Genomic DNA, 12,867 nt, shown 5'->3' with positions numbered 1-12,867 from the left:
TCATCTTGTATTGGTGTAAAATGGATCAGCACAAATGAAAATAACTGTGAAGTTATGGAATATATGATTCTATCGGACGTGAATATTTTACCAGGTCCCATAAAAGTATAACCGTCTTAAGTTAAAAGCTCTTTGATTTCAATCCTTTTAAGTTCAAACTTTTTTCGCTGAGGTCAGTACATTGTGTTACACTTTATCCTGTTGAAATACTTTCCCGCTCCGCTCTAAACTGGCTCTGACATTTCTTCCAGCAACAGAATTCCTGTCCCAACAGCACTTGTCAGTTTCATGAAAGTTAAAACCAACCAACCAACCAACGATTCACTGATAGTCTTGCTAAAAAAAAATTAGCCACGAGTTAAATACGCCCCTGGTTGTCTTCAGGTTGAATTTGTGAAACTGACCAAATCCTTCAATTTTAACACTCCCTGGTCATGTATAAACAACACTTAAATGGCGTTGGAACATGTGGCGAAGATGGGCAGTACTAAAATGGTCATAATCACAATCAACTCGTATAACTGACCTTTCACCTTTTTATGTTTGAGCTGGCACTTAATTAATCTGCTTTCCTGTGGAAGATGTTGACGTGTTTGGAGATAAGAATTATCCTCTTCAAAGCAGCGATATATATATATTTAAAAACGGAGTATCAGTCATTTGCCGCACTCCCTTTCTCGGTGTGAGAATTATTGAGTAAGTCTATATTCTTTCCACATCTTCCTGCAATGGGGTGTAATAGTCTGTCCTCAGTAACAACTACCAGGGATAGTTAATTAATGAAACGACCGGCTAATTGCTACTCGAGTTGATGCGCAAAGATGTTAAAGTGCGTTTGAAATAAGGCCGGTTCAATGTGTGAAGTGTACTTTCTAATTTTGTTTAAAAGCGTTTATGTGTGTGGACCCTTAGATGTTTTGGCTGTCTTCTCCCGATCATGAGGCAAGCGCGACATTTAAGTGTTCAATTGAGTTTTAATTAATGGCACTATGTAGCTCGACCCTTTGGTCGCAGGACTGATACACGGAAGCTTTTATTTTCTGCAGGTGGCTAAATTTAATGAGAAGTGGGAGAATGAACCATAGAGTGGTAAAAAGACAAATAAATTCAAAATAGGAATGGACAATTATTACCAGTAATGAAAAAGACACCGATTTCAACATGGGTGTATGACATAAGCATCAATACTGACAAGAATAAAAGCATTTTTGAGGTTTATCTAACCTCTGCTGCCCTACATATGTCGAAATCAGTTGCAGTAAACAATGTTGAATGTTAAATGACCATCTTTACAATCTATTCCCATACTTCACTGAACTTCTCATGGCGTTAGAGAATTAATCGGACACATCTTGACGTTGTAAAGAGTGCCAGTTATTTCTTTCTTTCAGATTTTAAGCTTTCATTTCATCATACAGTGCCTAACTAGTTCAGATATACATGAACACAAACAGTTACACGTGTAACAATATACGTGTCAAATTTATTTTGTCTGTTTATTTTCATGACCGGATCACAAAGTTTCAAATACTTTTTACTATTTTATAGGTGAAAGCATTTAGTGTTAAAGCAATGTTTGGACCCGTGAAACAAATGAGAGTGAAATCCTATTCTATATGTAGCTGTTTGGGACCGAAGCAAGTCTGCTTTGCATATAACCGGGTTGAATATCCATTTGCGATTATGTAAAAAGCGAAACTGAAACTCGGGTTAATGTGTCCCTACAGTTCCAGGAATCTTATTTAACTAAGAATGGATAGATTCAGATCAGATTGAATCCCCAGACTGCAGTTTGTTTTATGTTATAACATTTTAAAATGTTTCATACGAACAAAAGGATCGGTGAATTTTCATTAACTGGCCTCAGTGCGTTTACAAACATGATGCAAATACACACAACAGCAACCTTCCGGGTTGGAAGAGAAATAACATCATTTTGCTGTTTTGTTGTTTTCTTTTTTTTTTAAAAAAGCTGGTCTCCTGAGCTGGAAGCCGAGCCGGCAGGGTAATCCGATACTGTTGTGTGCTGTTCTAACTAAGAATGCGGATACACCGAGCATTCCAGCAACACTTCTGCGTCTAAAAATTTCATTTGTAGACAGATTTCCCGCAGACGAATACCCCCTGCAGCTAACCTCATAACTCCGCTCATAAAAAGGAAAACGTGCAGAAACACATCAAATAAAAAAAGGGATTCTTTACTTAAAGAGCGACATAATATTTCCTTGAGAGGATACATTAAGCATCTTGAATCCTTTTGATCTGGGAAGGAAATTCTGAAATAGTCCACGTCTGATTAGGAGCTTCTTGCAGCCTACTGTAAACTCGGCTTAAAAGTAGTTTTTTTTAAAGTCTGCTCATTGTACAAATGTAATAAATCCCAGCTGAATATATCTCAGCAAGGATTAGATGGAAGGAATTGGATCGTCGGACAGTTCGGATGCTTGTTATGTGAACAGTTGATCCGCGCTGCAAAAATTCAGGAGTTACTCTTGCAAATCTCCGAAACGGCGTTTCTCAAATGAATTCAACGATTTTAGTTTGTTGCGGCGTTTTCCCTTTCAAGCCGCGTTTTTAGTTGTAGGTTTGACGCTGAGAAGATTTCGACTTGTTCATACGGTTCCCCTGATTAACCAAATTACCCAGTTAGGACAAATCGTTACTGTCCAGATCATAACACTCGCATCTAATTAAATCAGACTGGGGCGTTCTTTATTATTCTGGCGCATGATAATTTTGAAGGCAGACTGTTAAATACCAGGGAGAGCTGAGGGGGGAGGGGTAGCAGGGTATTTCCATCCAGTAAGATACTGTCCCCAATGAATACACACACACACACACACACACAGGCAGAGTTATATCGTATTCGGATACTCACGAAGTTGTAAACAATCGGGAGGAACGATTCACCAAAATACAGTCAAGTGACACGATGGCGCTTTAAACATTTCAACAGCTGTACTTTCTAAAACATGTTTATCGCGACAGGAATCGTAGCGATGGCATACACGTAATTACAATTACCCAGCTTTATTAGTGAAACATGCTATGCTCGGAAGAAATCTTTTATTTCCAACTATAACGAAACAATTACAGGGGAATGGTTTGTGGAGAATAGATTGGTACAGTATTGTCTGATTAGTGCAGTTGTTATATAGCCGGAGTGGGCAAGTGCAGTAAAACTCGGGCTGATTTGGCACGGGCCGAGAAATCAACGCCCATGAATCAATTCCATCACCACATTGAGAAAGTGAGTTGTCTGAACAGTAAAATCAGGAGTTGTGGTGCTGATGAGAAGCTTCTACCAATCGTCCGTTAATATTTTCTTTATAAAATAACATCATTCAAGTCATTGACAAAGTTTGACCTGGCATATTCATGCTCAATGGAATCTATGTCTATGTGCACGTTCAGAATACTGAGGGAGACCCCGATCACGACTCACTGAGTTGTATCCCAGACTTAAGTTAATACAGAACATAGGCAAGTGGGACATAACTGAACTGAAATCTTCCATTCAAGACACACGCAATCCTCTTTAGTATGAAGTATTTCCATGTATAGTTAGTGATAAAAGGAAAATGTTTTATGATTTATATTAATGTTTCATGTTGTATTTACGTATGATATTGAGCTCGTGGCGTATTGTACGCTGTCTCGTAGAGTTCCCATAACACGCGTTCCTCACGTCTTGGGATCCAGCTTCTGAAATGAAATATAGGCGGTGAAACCGTGACAAATGAAGTTGTCAGTAGGCAGTAACTCTGTTCAATTAAAGCAGGTAGGTTTCACGCCCCTCCCATACATATCCCGACATCCACACGTTGCCTACATAAATGATGTCGCTGAAGTTTACCAGGAGAGTACAGTCCAAGAGTTTGTTTTACGGTTGTACAGTTTAAAAAAAAACTCCTTTTACATTTCTCTGGGATCACGAGGTCAAATGTTTACATAAGCCAAATTTCAACTCGAGACATTTGTGTGAGAATTGTAATCGTTCTTGATTGTCTGGTGGAGGTGCTTCGGTCCCGCTCGCAAGATGCATCCGTCCCTTGTTGGTCTCTGCAAGTTTGTGAGCGCCTCCTGCTGGCGAACCTGAACGCTTCCTTATACCAGACATGGGAGGTGGTGGAGAACTGTACCAGTGAACAGACACTGCGTGAAGGCAGAAGGCCTCAGACGCTCAGGACTCTGCGTTAGAAAATCATTTTGCGTCCCCCTCTCCGATTATTATAAGAAATTAAATCTGTGAATGAAGTGGTGCCGAAGTGCTTTAGATGTTTCGACAACATTATCACATTGTTAAACTTTAGCCGTTTAGTCGACAAACATGTTTTGTGATGACACTCACTGGAGTGAAATCTTTTACTCGTTCCACCTTTCAGTGTTAACATTCCCTTCCTCCACCCCCCCCCCCCCCCCCACTGTGTATTTAAATTCAAACATACATATTCACTTCAACTTTCCATTACCGGTAATTACGAACAGCTTTTTCCACAGGAAAAAAAACAGCGAATGTTTAGCAAAATAAAATGCAACTGAGCTTAACTAACCCATACATAGGAAGAGAGAATTAAACAGAGCAACAGATCTAAATAGTATTCACAAGAGTTTCCAGTAATCGAAATGTGGCATCAATGCACCATTAAATTACTCGTGTAAGCATATTTGTAATTTAATCTAATATTATCTTTTCATTTAGAGAAAAAAACACGAAAATAAAACGCCTGATTATTGTACTCGAGAAAATTACTGATGAGGGTTTCAAAATAAACCCATAGTTACAAGGGCAATAACGATGATTAATTACAGCTTGTCAATCACAGTGCATGAAGATATAAAACCAACATCAAGCAATATATTAGGCGCCTAGAGCAATTACAGGTTTTAATTCACAGTTCAATTTATATCAAATTAAGTACTTGCATTTTCTATTCAGATAAAATCATTTAAGTAGGGAGGAATATAGTGATAGTTATGTCACCCAATAATATCAAGAGATTTGCTAGATAATGGTAACTAATCTACAACCTGTCAGTTATCTGTGCAAACCTCGATCCCGTGGATTAAGCAGTCTGCGATTTGAATTCTATTGTTAGGAGTTAGTCACGGTTGCTGGCTGGAAGCTGGTACCTTTGTGTGTTGGTGTGGTAGGCCGGCTGACAGCAGATGGTACTGGAGATGGTGACGTTTACATAGAGAGGCTGTTTCTCGCAGCTCCAGGCTCACGATTTGTTCACCTGTCACCTTTTACCCGGCGCAGGAAATCCAACCTGCAGACAGAATCTATACTATCAACATCAACTACCAACACACACACCTGCTTCACTTCCAGAATAGCCTAAGAGTAGCTTGGTGACGATCGTTTTAATGAATACATTTCAACTGTTATTTTAATCTACCGGACCATATCTACTTTAAATCTGTTCCATCTTTATGTGAATACATACGGCAGAAGTGAATGCACTTCATACTTTTAATGCCATCAAATTACGAAAATTAAAGTTAGAAAGATCTATTATTCACCTCATTTGGGAAGCAGTGAGAACCCCCACCCACAGTTAGCGCTGTGGATTAAGTGACTGCAGAAACACTGCCAAGGCCTGTCTATACACGTGGATTCCATGTAACCATGACCTTGCAAATTGGCAGAGGCAGAACCATGGACAAACACGATTTGCAGGATAAATGTACACATACAGTATATACATTTTTGACTCTGTGGATTAGACCTGGCGCTGGTTTCACTTTGGCTTTTGTCTGCATTACATCTGTATCCAGTATGGCCCCCGGCTTCTTTGTAACCGCCTCGGAAAGCCTTGATTTCCAAGTTTAATCTTGTTCTGATTGGGCACGCTCTGTTCCCCGGACTAACATGATTATTTCTGTTTTCTAAGGCGATCTGGTTGTAGTCTGTGTCAGACAAGGTTCCCAACACCCGCCGTGCGTTATGTTTAAAGGTTGGCGCTAACAGCTATATTTGCAATACATGTCGTGTGAATATTCCGATAGGAATTATTTTAATTACAAGGCAAAAAAAAAGAAAGCTCAGACGTCACGCCTGGGATCCACGTACTGGGGATTTAATGATAACATGGCATCTGGCCAACGTTCGACTCATTTTTCAGTTACCGTAGGATACAAAATTCTGACTGTTGTGGGAAAACACCGTATGAACGTATATGTTTAGATCCTATTTGACGCGTTAAAATTGTAATTACTGCATACTTCAAAGACATTATTTCAACTGCGAGTGTTAAAAACGATATCTAGTCCAGGATGTACTGCATACCCACTGGGTAGGGAGGGAGATGGAGCTGCAGGAAGGACTCTCATCTGCACAAACTACAGCACATTCATTTGCCTCAGATTACCCCAGCGACGTATTCAAAGCTACCCCACAGGCGCGCACCGCGCCCTTTTTCACAGACAGGGAATAAACTTTCATCTATCAGAAATGGAGGTTTACAACGGAAGCACATGTAAGTAGAAAAGTAACGTACCAACCCGTTTATCTTTGGATTATTCAAACATGCTTTAACAACTTTTATAAATCATTTGTTTAATAGCGAAAAGTCTATGCATTCATATTACACCCATAGACTATCACTGCTGTGTACTACAGGTATTTGCATTTTAAGTTCGCAATCTGTGGTCCCCACCAATGATACACACACACACACAGAGTTAAGTTATAGATTGAATAATTAAATTTGTTAATCTACGAATCCTGAAGGGGTGCACGAACAGAGAGACCTGGGGGTGTAATGTTCACAAATCGTTGAAGGTGGCAGGGCAGGTTGAGAAAGCGGTTAAAAAGGCTTGGGGATCCTGTGGAAATTATGATGAACCTGTCTAAAACACAGGTTCGGCCCCAACTGGAGGACTGTCCAATTCTGGGCACCACACTTTAGGAAGGATGTGAAGGCCTTAGAGAGGGTGCAGAAAAGATTTACGAGAATGATTCCAGGGATGAGAGATTTCAGTTACGTGGATAGACTGGAGAAGCTGGGGTTGTTCTCTTTGGAGCAGAGAAGGTTGAGAGGAGATTTGATAGAGGTGTTCAAAACCATGAGGGGTCCAGACAGAGTAGATAGAGAGAGACTGTTCCCATTGGCTGAAGGGTTGAGAACCAGAGGACACAGATTTAAGGTGATTGGCAAAAGAACCAAAGGCGACAAAAAAACTTTTTTACCAGCGAATGGTTAGGATCTGGAATGCACTGCCTGACAGGATGGTGGAGGCAGATTCAATTATGGCTTTTAAATTTGCAGGGCTACAGGGAAAGGGCGGGGGAGTGGGACCAGCGGAGGGCCTCGACCAGCCGAATGGTCGTCTTCCGTGCTGTAACCATTCTATGAACTGCTTTCCAATTGCAGTGAGAATCTTCTGAATTATCAATATCTACAAACTGTCCCCTGGTTTTGCACGCAGAAAAGGAAACGATTACCAATCCAGAGGCTGTCAGCAAGCTATTGTAATTAGGAGACCCTGTTGTATACGGGCAACGGGTTTGTTTTAATGGTTTTATAAAACGACTATTTGAGTAGTGCAGCTTTAACTCTTTCTGCAATGAAGCAAAATGCACAGAAAGGTCTTGAATAATCACTGCACGGTGTCTTCTAATTAGAGTATGCTTTATGAGCTTTATTAGATTGTGTTCTGTCACATGCAACACGATTTTGTAAACTGGTCAATATTAAAGCAATTCGGCCGCACAGACACATTTTCTCTCTCTCACATACACATAAAATATATATCTAATGTTTGCTATGAAGCAGTGTATGTGTATGTATATATGTATATACTGCTATTAGTCACAGACCTCTCGTTACAACAAACTTGTCCTTGGTCCCAACTGAAGCTTCATCACCATCCGTGTAGGGCTCAGACTTGGACAATAATACCCACTACGTTAAAAAAAAAAACCCTCTGCCCATTCCCATGACCTCGTTCCCTTCCTCTAATGCATAATTTCATATATATATTACATATAGACATGCAGTTAGCCTAGTTTGTTTTCTTCATTCTTTGAACCCAAATGATTGACATGCCCAATACATGGCAATCAAACACCACCATGCTCCCGGCCATTCGAAGCAGAATTGATCACAATCTAGGAAACCTTATGAGCAAGACAAGCCGCCACCTGAAGTGGACCGTTCTTCCCGGGTGTCCTCTGCGAGCCTGCCGACGTTGACACCAGTGGGGCAAAGCATATCTGCAGCAACGGACCATCCACAGCGTTTTGTATGGTAATCCGATAGTTACAAATATAACGGTTACCTGTCCATGGAGCTTCACAACTGAATCTGAATGTTGTTGCTCTTTGGAAAAAGAATCACACGATATCCATTGGATTCGCCATTAAATATGTTTGAAGCATATAGCCAACTAATTAATTACAACTTTTAATTAACATACCCCATAGTATAGCATGCCGTTGATTAGTAGCCAGACTATAGGTTTTCTCTGGAATCATTTACATTTCTGACCATTTAACTCGTACTAACTGGCTATTAATATGGGCAAGAGTTATCAAGAAGACCTTTGTAATCTAGAAAAATACATTCAAAAAGTCTGATATTTTAAATTGCTGCCACCTACAGCGTTTAAAATGTCTTCAAAACTGCACGAATCATTAAAATGAAACTGGTTTGTATGCTGGGGCGGCTGTGGTATAAAGTCTTCTCGTTGGGTTTAAAACGGTGCTGTGCGGTTTGTACTACATTCGGACACCGGCCATCTGAAATGTTGTCCTTAACCAATAGCAAACGACACTGGCCATATTTTGATGGAACTTTTATCTACTTTTCTTCAATTCGCCACTGTGGCCAACAAAATGCTGACAGAAAGTTGCGATATAAATAGGTTTCATATCATATGAGATGCCTATCCTCTTTCGGTGGTGAATATGTGTCACTTGTAATAGGATATGCGTATTAAGTCAGCGGAATAAAACTGTGCAACGATAATATGGATCTTCTTAAGACTTATATTGTAATGTACTATATTTTTAAAGGGAGACCCTGAAAATGCGATGGCAGAGTGGGATTGGCTTTTGTAAAGGGACACTGAGTGGTGGATACGCCTGTCTTTGCTTGCCTCATCGTGTTGAATCCACATGTTGTGCCATTCTAATCCAATTTAACACAATTGATAATCGATAATTGCAAATTGTGTGTAAATCCCGGTTCTATTCCGTACATTGTCACCAAATGTCCTGTTATGTGCAATCGATTTAACTATTGTAAATGACCTGATGCCACAGCCAATGAAGTCTCTGCAAGCACATTTTTTTATTTTCTGTTTATTATATATCACTGCCTTAAGTGCTATTATAGTTAAATGCATCTTTGGAAAGTAGCTATCTGGTGAAGTCGAGTTACCCAGGGTAATTACTGCAATGAGCCGAACGCCTGTGGTATGTTTGAGATTGATTTAAAGGATAACAATGAGACTAACTAATTATGGCACTGCGCCTTTAAGTCTGTAAAAAAAATGTTGAACTCTTAAAATGTTTTTTTTTCCATGGAACCTGAGCAGTCTCCCTTTAAATGTGAAAGCCCTCAGCACGCGCTGCTATAATAGGAAGGAGGCGACGTCCAGACAGCCAATGGGGAGGCGGGGGCGGCGACGTACGGTCCCGGTAGAAAAGGCGCGGAGTCCGCGCTGCTCTCAGCTGTCAATCAAAGAGAGAAAGAAAAAGCTTTGCAAGTCAGTGGCGTTAAAGGATTACACTAAATGCAGAGCGAACTCCTCCTCCCCAATTACTCACACAAGGCTTTGCTTTGCAGAAGAGTAACTTACTAAAAACAACAAGCCTTCAAGTCTGCAGCTTTTTGCATCGAGATCAGACATTGCAAAAAACCCTGTATTTTTTTCCATGTGATCAACTAGGCGACAACACATCTTGATGGGAGCTGTTTAAAGAGAGCGGGTCCCCCCCCCCCCCTCAAAAAAAAACCGTTCCAAGAGACGTGATTGTTTTTTTATTTTCTTATTCTTTTTAAGACCGAACCTGTGGTTTGACCTCGCTCTCTTTTTTCTATTGAGGGAAAGATTTAGAGAACTGTGGCTAAATGCATGGGTTAGGTCTGCGTCTTATGGAAGTTCTGGGTTCGAAATCTGAACAAGACACGTGTAATTTCCGTCAGTCAGCGATGCTTTTCCATGGAATCTCGGGGGGTGAGATGCAGGGAGTTATGGAGGAGATGGAAAGACGATCCAAGAACGAGCAAGCCATCAGTTCGGGGATAGACATGGGGGAGAGAGAAACGGTAGGCACCAGAGCTTTAAAACAATCTATAGAGGACTGCGCTGGGATTAGGCAATTGTTATTTAAAAAAAAATCATTTTATGCGTCTACGCTTCACGAAGTAAGTTCTGTATTTTTATTCATATTTGTATCTTCTGTATAATTGAGAGCATATTACTGCAAAGATACCAAAATGTCTATATTAAAACTAAATTAGGAGGAGTCAGTGCTGAAGTCTTACCGATATCATCTGGAGTATTTATCAGATTTGTATGATTTAATGAGGCATTAAAATTAATCAGATTTTAAATGAAGATGTACTTGGGGATACAGCAACTTTAGAGAATGCTAACGAGTCTTAAAAACTCTATACCGACCAGCAGATCCGAGCAGTTTCGGAATATAAACGAGTCCGGACGGGTTTTTTTTTTTAAATTGCTCTCACAAAACAAAAAAAACTTAATAAAAATTCAAGGCTAACACGGTTCGGTGTATCCCTTGAATTTGATGAAGTTTTATTTTCAAATCGAAGCAGTGATTAAAACCAATGGGTGCGCCCAGGTTTAGTAAAAAATAATTGAAGAGAATCACAACACGGCCACGGAAGATATTTTATCTGAATGTACTTTGCTTATATTCGGGCTTTTCTCGTAAAAGGATAGAAAACGTGGTCTGGTTTAATTTCGTAAAATATATGAATGGAATCTGTCTGAAAGAAGTGTAACAAAACATATTCGGCAGCTAAATCGATCGAATGCAGTTTAAAGCGTTTCACAGGATTTGCTGGAGTACACATAGTTGATTCAGACAGGTTTATTTCACATCGCTTCTGTCTAGATTACAAGGAATTGTCCGTAATGGGCTGGTTCAATAGGTTGCTTAGACTTCAGGATGACTACAGCTCAGGAAAGGCCTGGATCATAAATAGCAGCACATGTCATAAAACAGCGACTTTAGACGTGACAGTTATTACAACAGAATATGATTAATAGTTTGGGAAAGGAACACCGATCCCTATATGTAAAATAAACCTGTCCGTTCCATGGAGTGAAATTGATAGCAGGAATATTCTGCCCTTCAGTGCTGCTGAAGTGTTTTAAACTGCAGTGATAGTGATGGGTGTAAACAAGGCTCTTTGTGTATAACGGAGCAGGTAGACCATAGTTTCTTGTGCATTTGTTCCTTTGGATGTGTGTGAGAATTTGAAGTTAATAGTATATCGAGGTTAATAAAAAGTGTAAAAAGTAATACAAAGTGTAATTTTTACCATGCGGAAAAACGAGAGAATGAAACTATTATTTGCAATTATGATGAACTGCGTATATTAGCCATTTAGTTTACCAGTAATTTGATGTTAAACAGCACAGCTTCCGTTAGAACATACCCTAAAACTTTTTTATACTGTGTATAGATGATATCATTGGCAAAAATAACAAGAACTTGCCGTGGAATTTACTCCACCAAACAGGCGACATAACCCATGCATTATACTCCTTTGAAAAATCATCTGCTACATAGTTGATTTAATGGATGGTGTTAGCTCATTCTCGAGCTGATGAGATGTAACCCTATATCTGGTGTGTTGCAAAGTGGGTGCTGATGGGGTGTATCCTGCTGGTGTTTTTTGCAGACTATGCCGTCCATCAGTAGCGAGAGACCGGCTCTGTGCGCTGGCTGTGGGGGCAAGATCTCAGACCGCTATTATCTGCTGGCGGTGGACAAACAGTGGCACATGCGTTGCCTCAAGTGCTGTGAATGTAAACTGGCCCTGGAATCCGAACTGACCTGCTTCGCTAAGGATGGCAGCATCTATTGCAAAGAGGATTACTACAGGTACCGAGACATGTTAAAAACACAAATCAAAATGTCAACTGGAAGCTGCAGCAAAACAGAGGGCGACGACACTGCATGCAGTAAACAAGGCAGAATAGCAGAATTTTACAATAATTAAGTGGAATAGTCAGAGTTGGACTGATATACCCATAAGTAACGTTAAACGTTACCGCCATCCTTATCTGAACCCATGTGCGCGAATTAAAGACTTTTTTTTAACAAGAAGTACTTCAGAATAGATACCATATTTGTTAACCTATTGAAGCCGAGGCAAAGTGGGAGCATTTCTTTCAGATGACGAAATGGGCTGGAATAATTTATGCAGGGTCTTTTCTTTAAATGTTTTATGCAATGAGATATCAGGGTTTAAGATGTATTTACAGCAGAGCCCTATTACAATGCTCAGGAGTATAGCGTCAAAGCAGAGTGAGAGGATTATCTATCTAGAATAAAAATGACTCCGAATACTTAATACAAGCACCCAATTAAATTGTTTTATGCAAGGCCGAAGTTGCTTGTAACCAGCTTCTGGAGGCACTTAGTATATATAAAAAAAATCAAAACATTGGCACTTAACATGCCGAAAGTAGAATACAATGGAAACAATAAAACGCGGCTTCTGCTAATATTCTAATTATGCTTAATTGTGTTCTAATTGTGTTAAATAAAATTTAATGCCAGCAACAATGATTCGTGCAGTTAAATATAATCGAATGAACAGCCTCCAGTAGGGGAAAAGTCTGTTAGAATAACCTGGGAAAACACAGAATACATTC

The 12,867-nt window shown here is 39.9% G+C and overlaps 1 protein-coding gene across 8 annotated transcripts in view; it reads left to right on the top strand.

Annotated features, from left to right (window-relative positions):
- The first annotated feature begins 6,112 nt into the window (after nt 1-6,112).
- lhx2b (LIM homeobox 2b) overlaps nt 6,113-12,867 on the top strand; it is a 33,076-nt gene continuing 26,321 nt past the window's right edge. For 5 of the 8 annotated variants that reach the window (XR_015073355.1, XR_015073357.1, XR_015073356.1 and 2 more), the window contains exons 1-2: nt 9,701-10,280; nt 11,889-12,091. Coding sequence is in view for 4 of the 8 variants with exons in the window: in XM_085965673.1 (XP_085821799.1) it covers nt 10,083-10,280; nt 11,889-12,091 (401 nt within the window). In the remaining 4 variants the exon portion in view is untranslated. The other 3 variants (XM_085965675.1, XR_015073358.1, XM_085965674.1) reach the window with 3 other exon arrangements.

The sequence above is a fragment of the Somniosus microcephalus genome, chromosome 23 (assembly GCF_052327205.1).
Source record: "Somniosus microcephalus isolate GS21.2 chromosome 23, FLI_Smic_1.0, whole genome shotgun sequence".
In the NCBI taxonomy this organism is placed as follows: Eukaryota; Metazoa; Chordata; class Chondrichthyes; order Squaliformes; family Somniosidae; genus Somniosus; species Somniosus microcephalus.
Note: the sequence above shows the minus strand (reverse complement) of the source record. Positions and strands in the feature narration are given on the sequence as shown.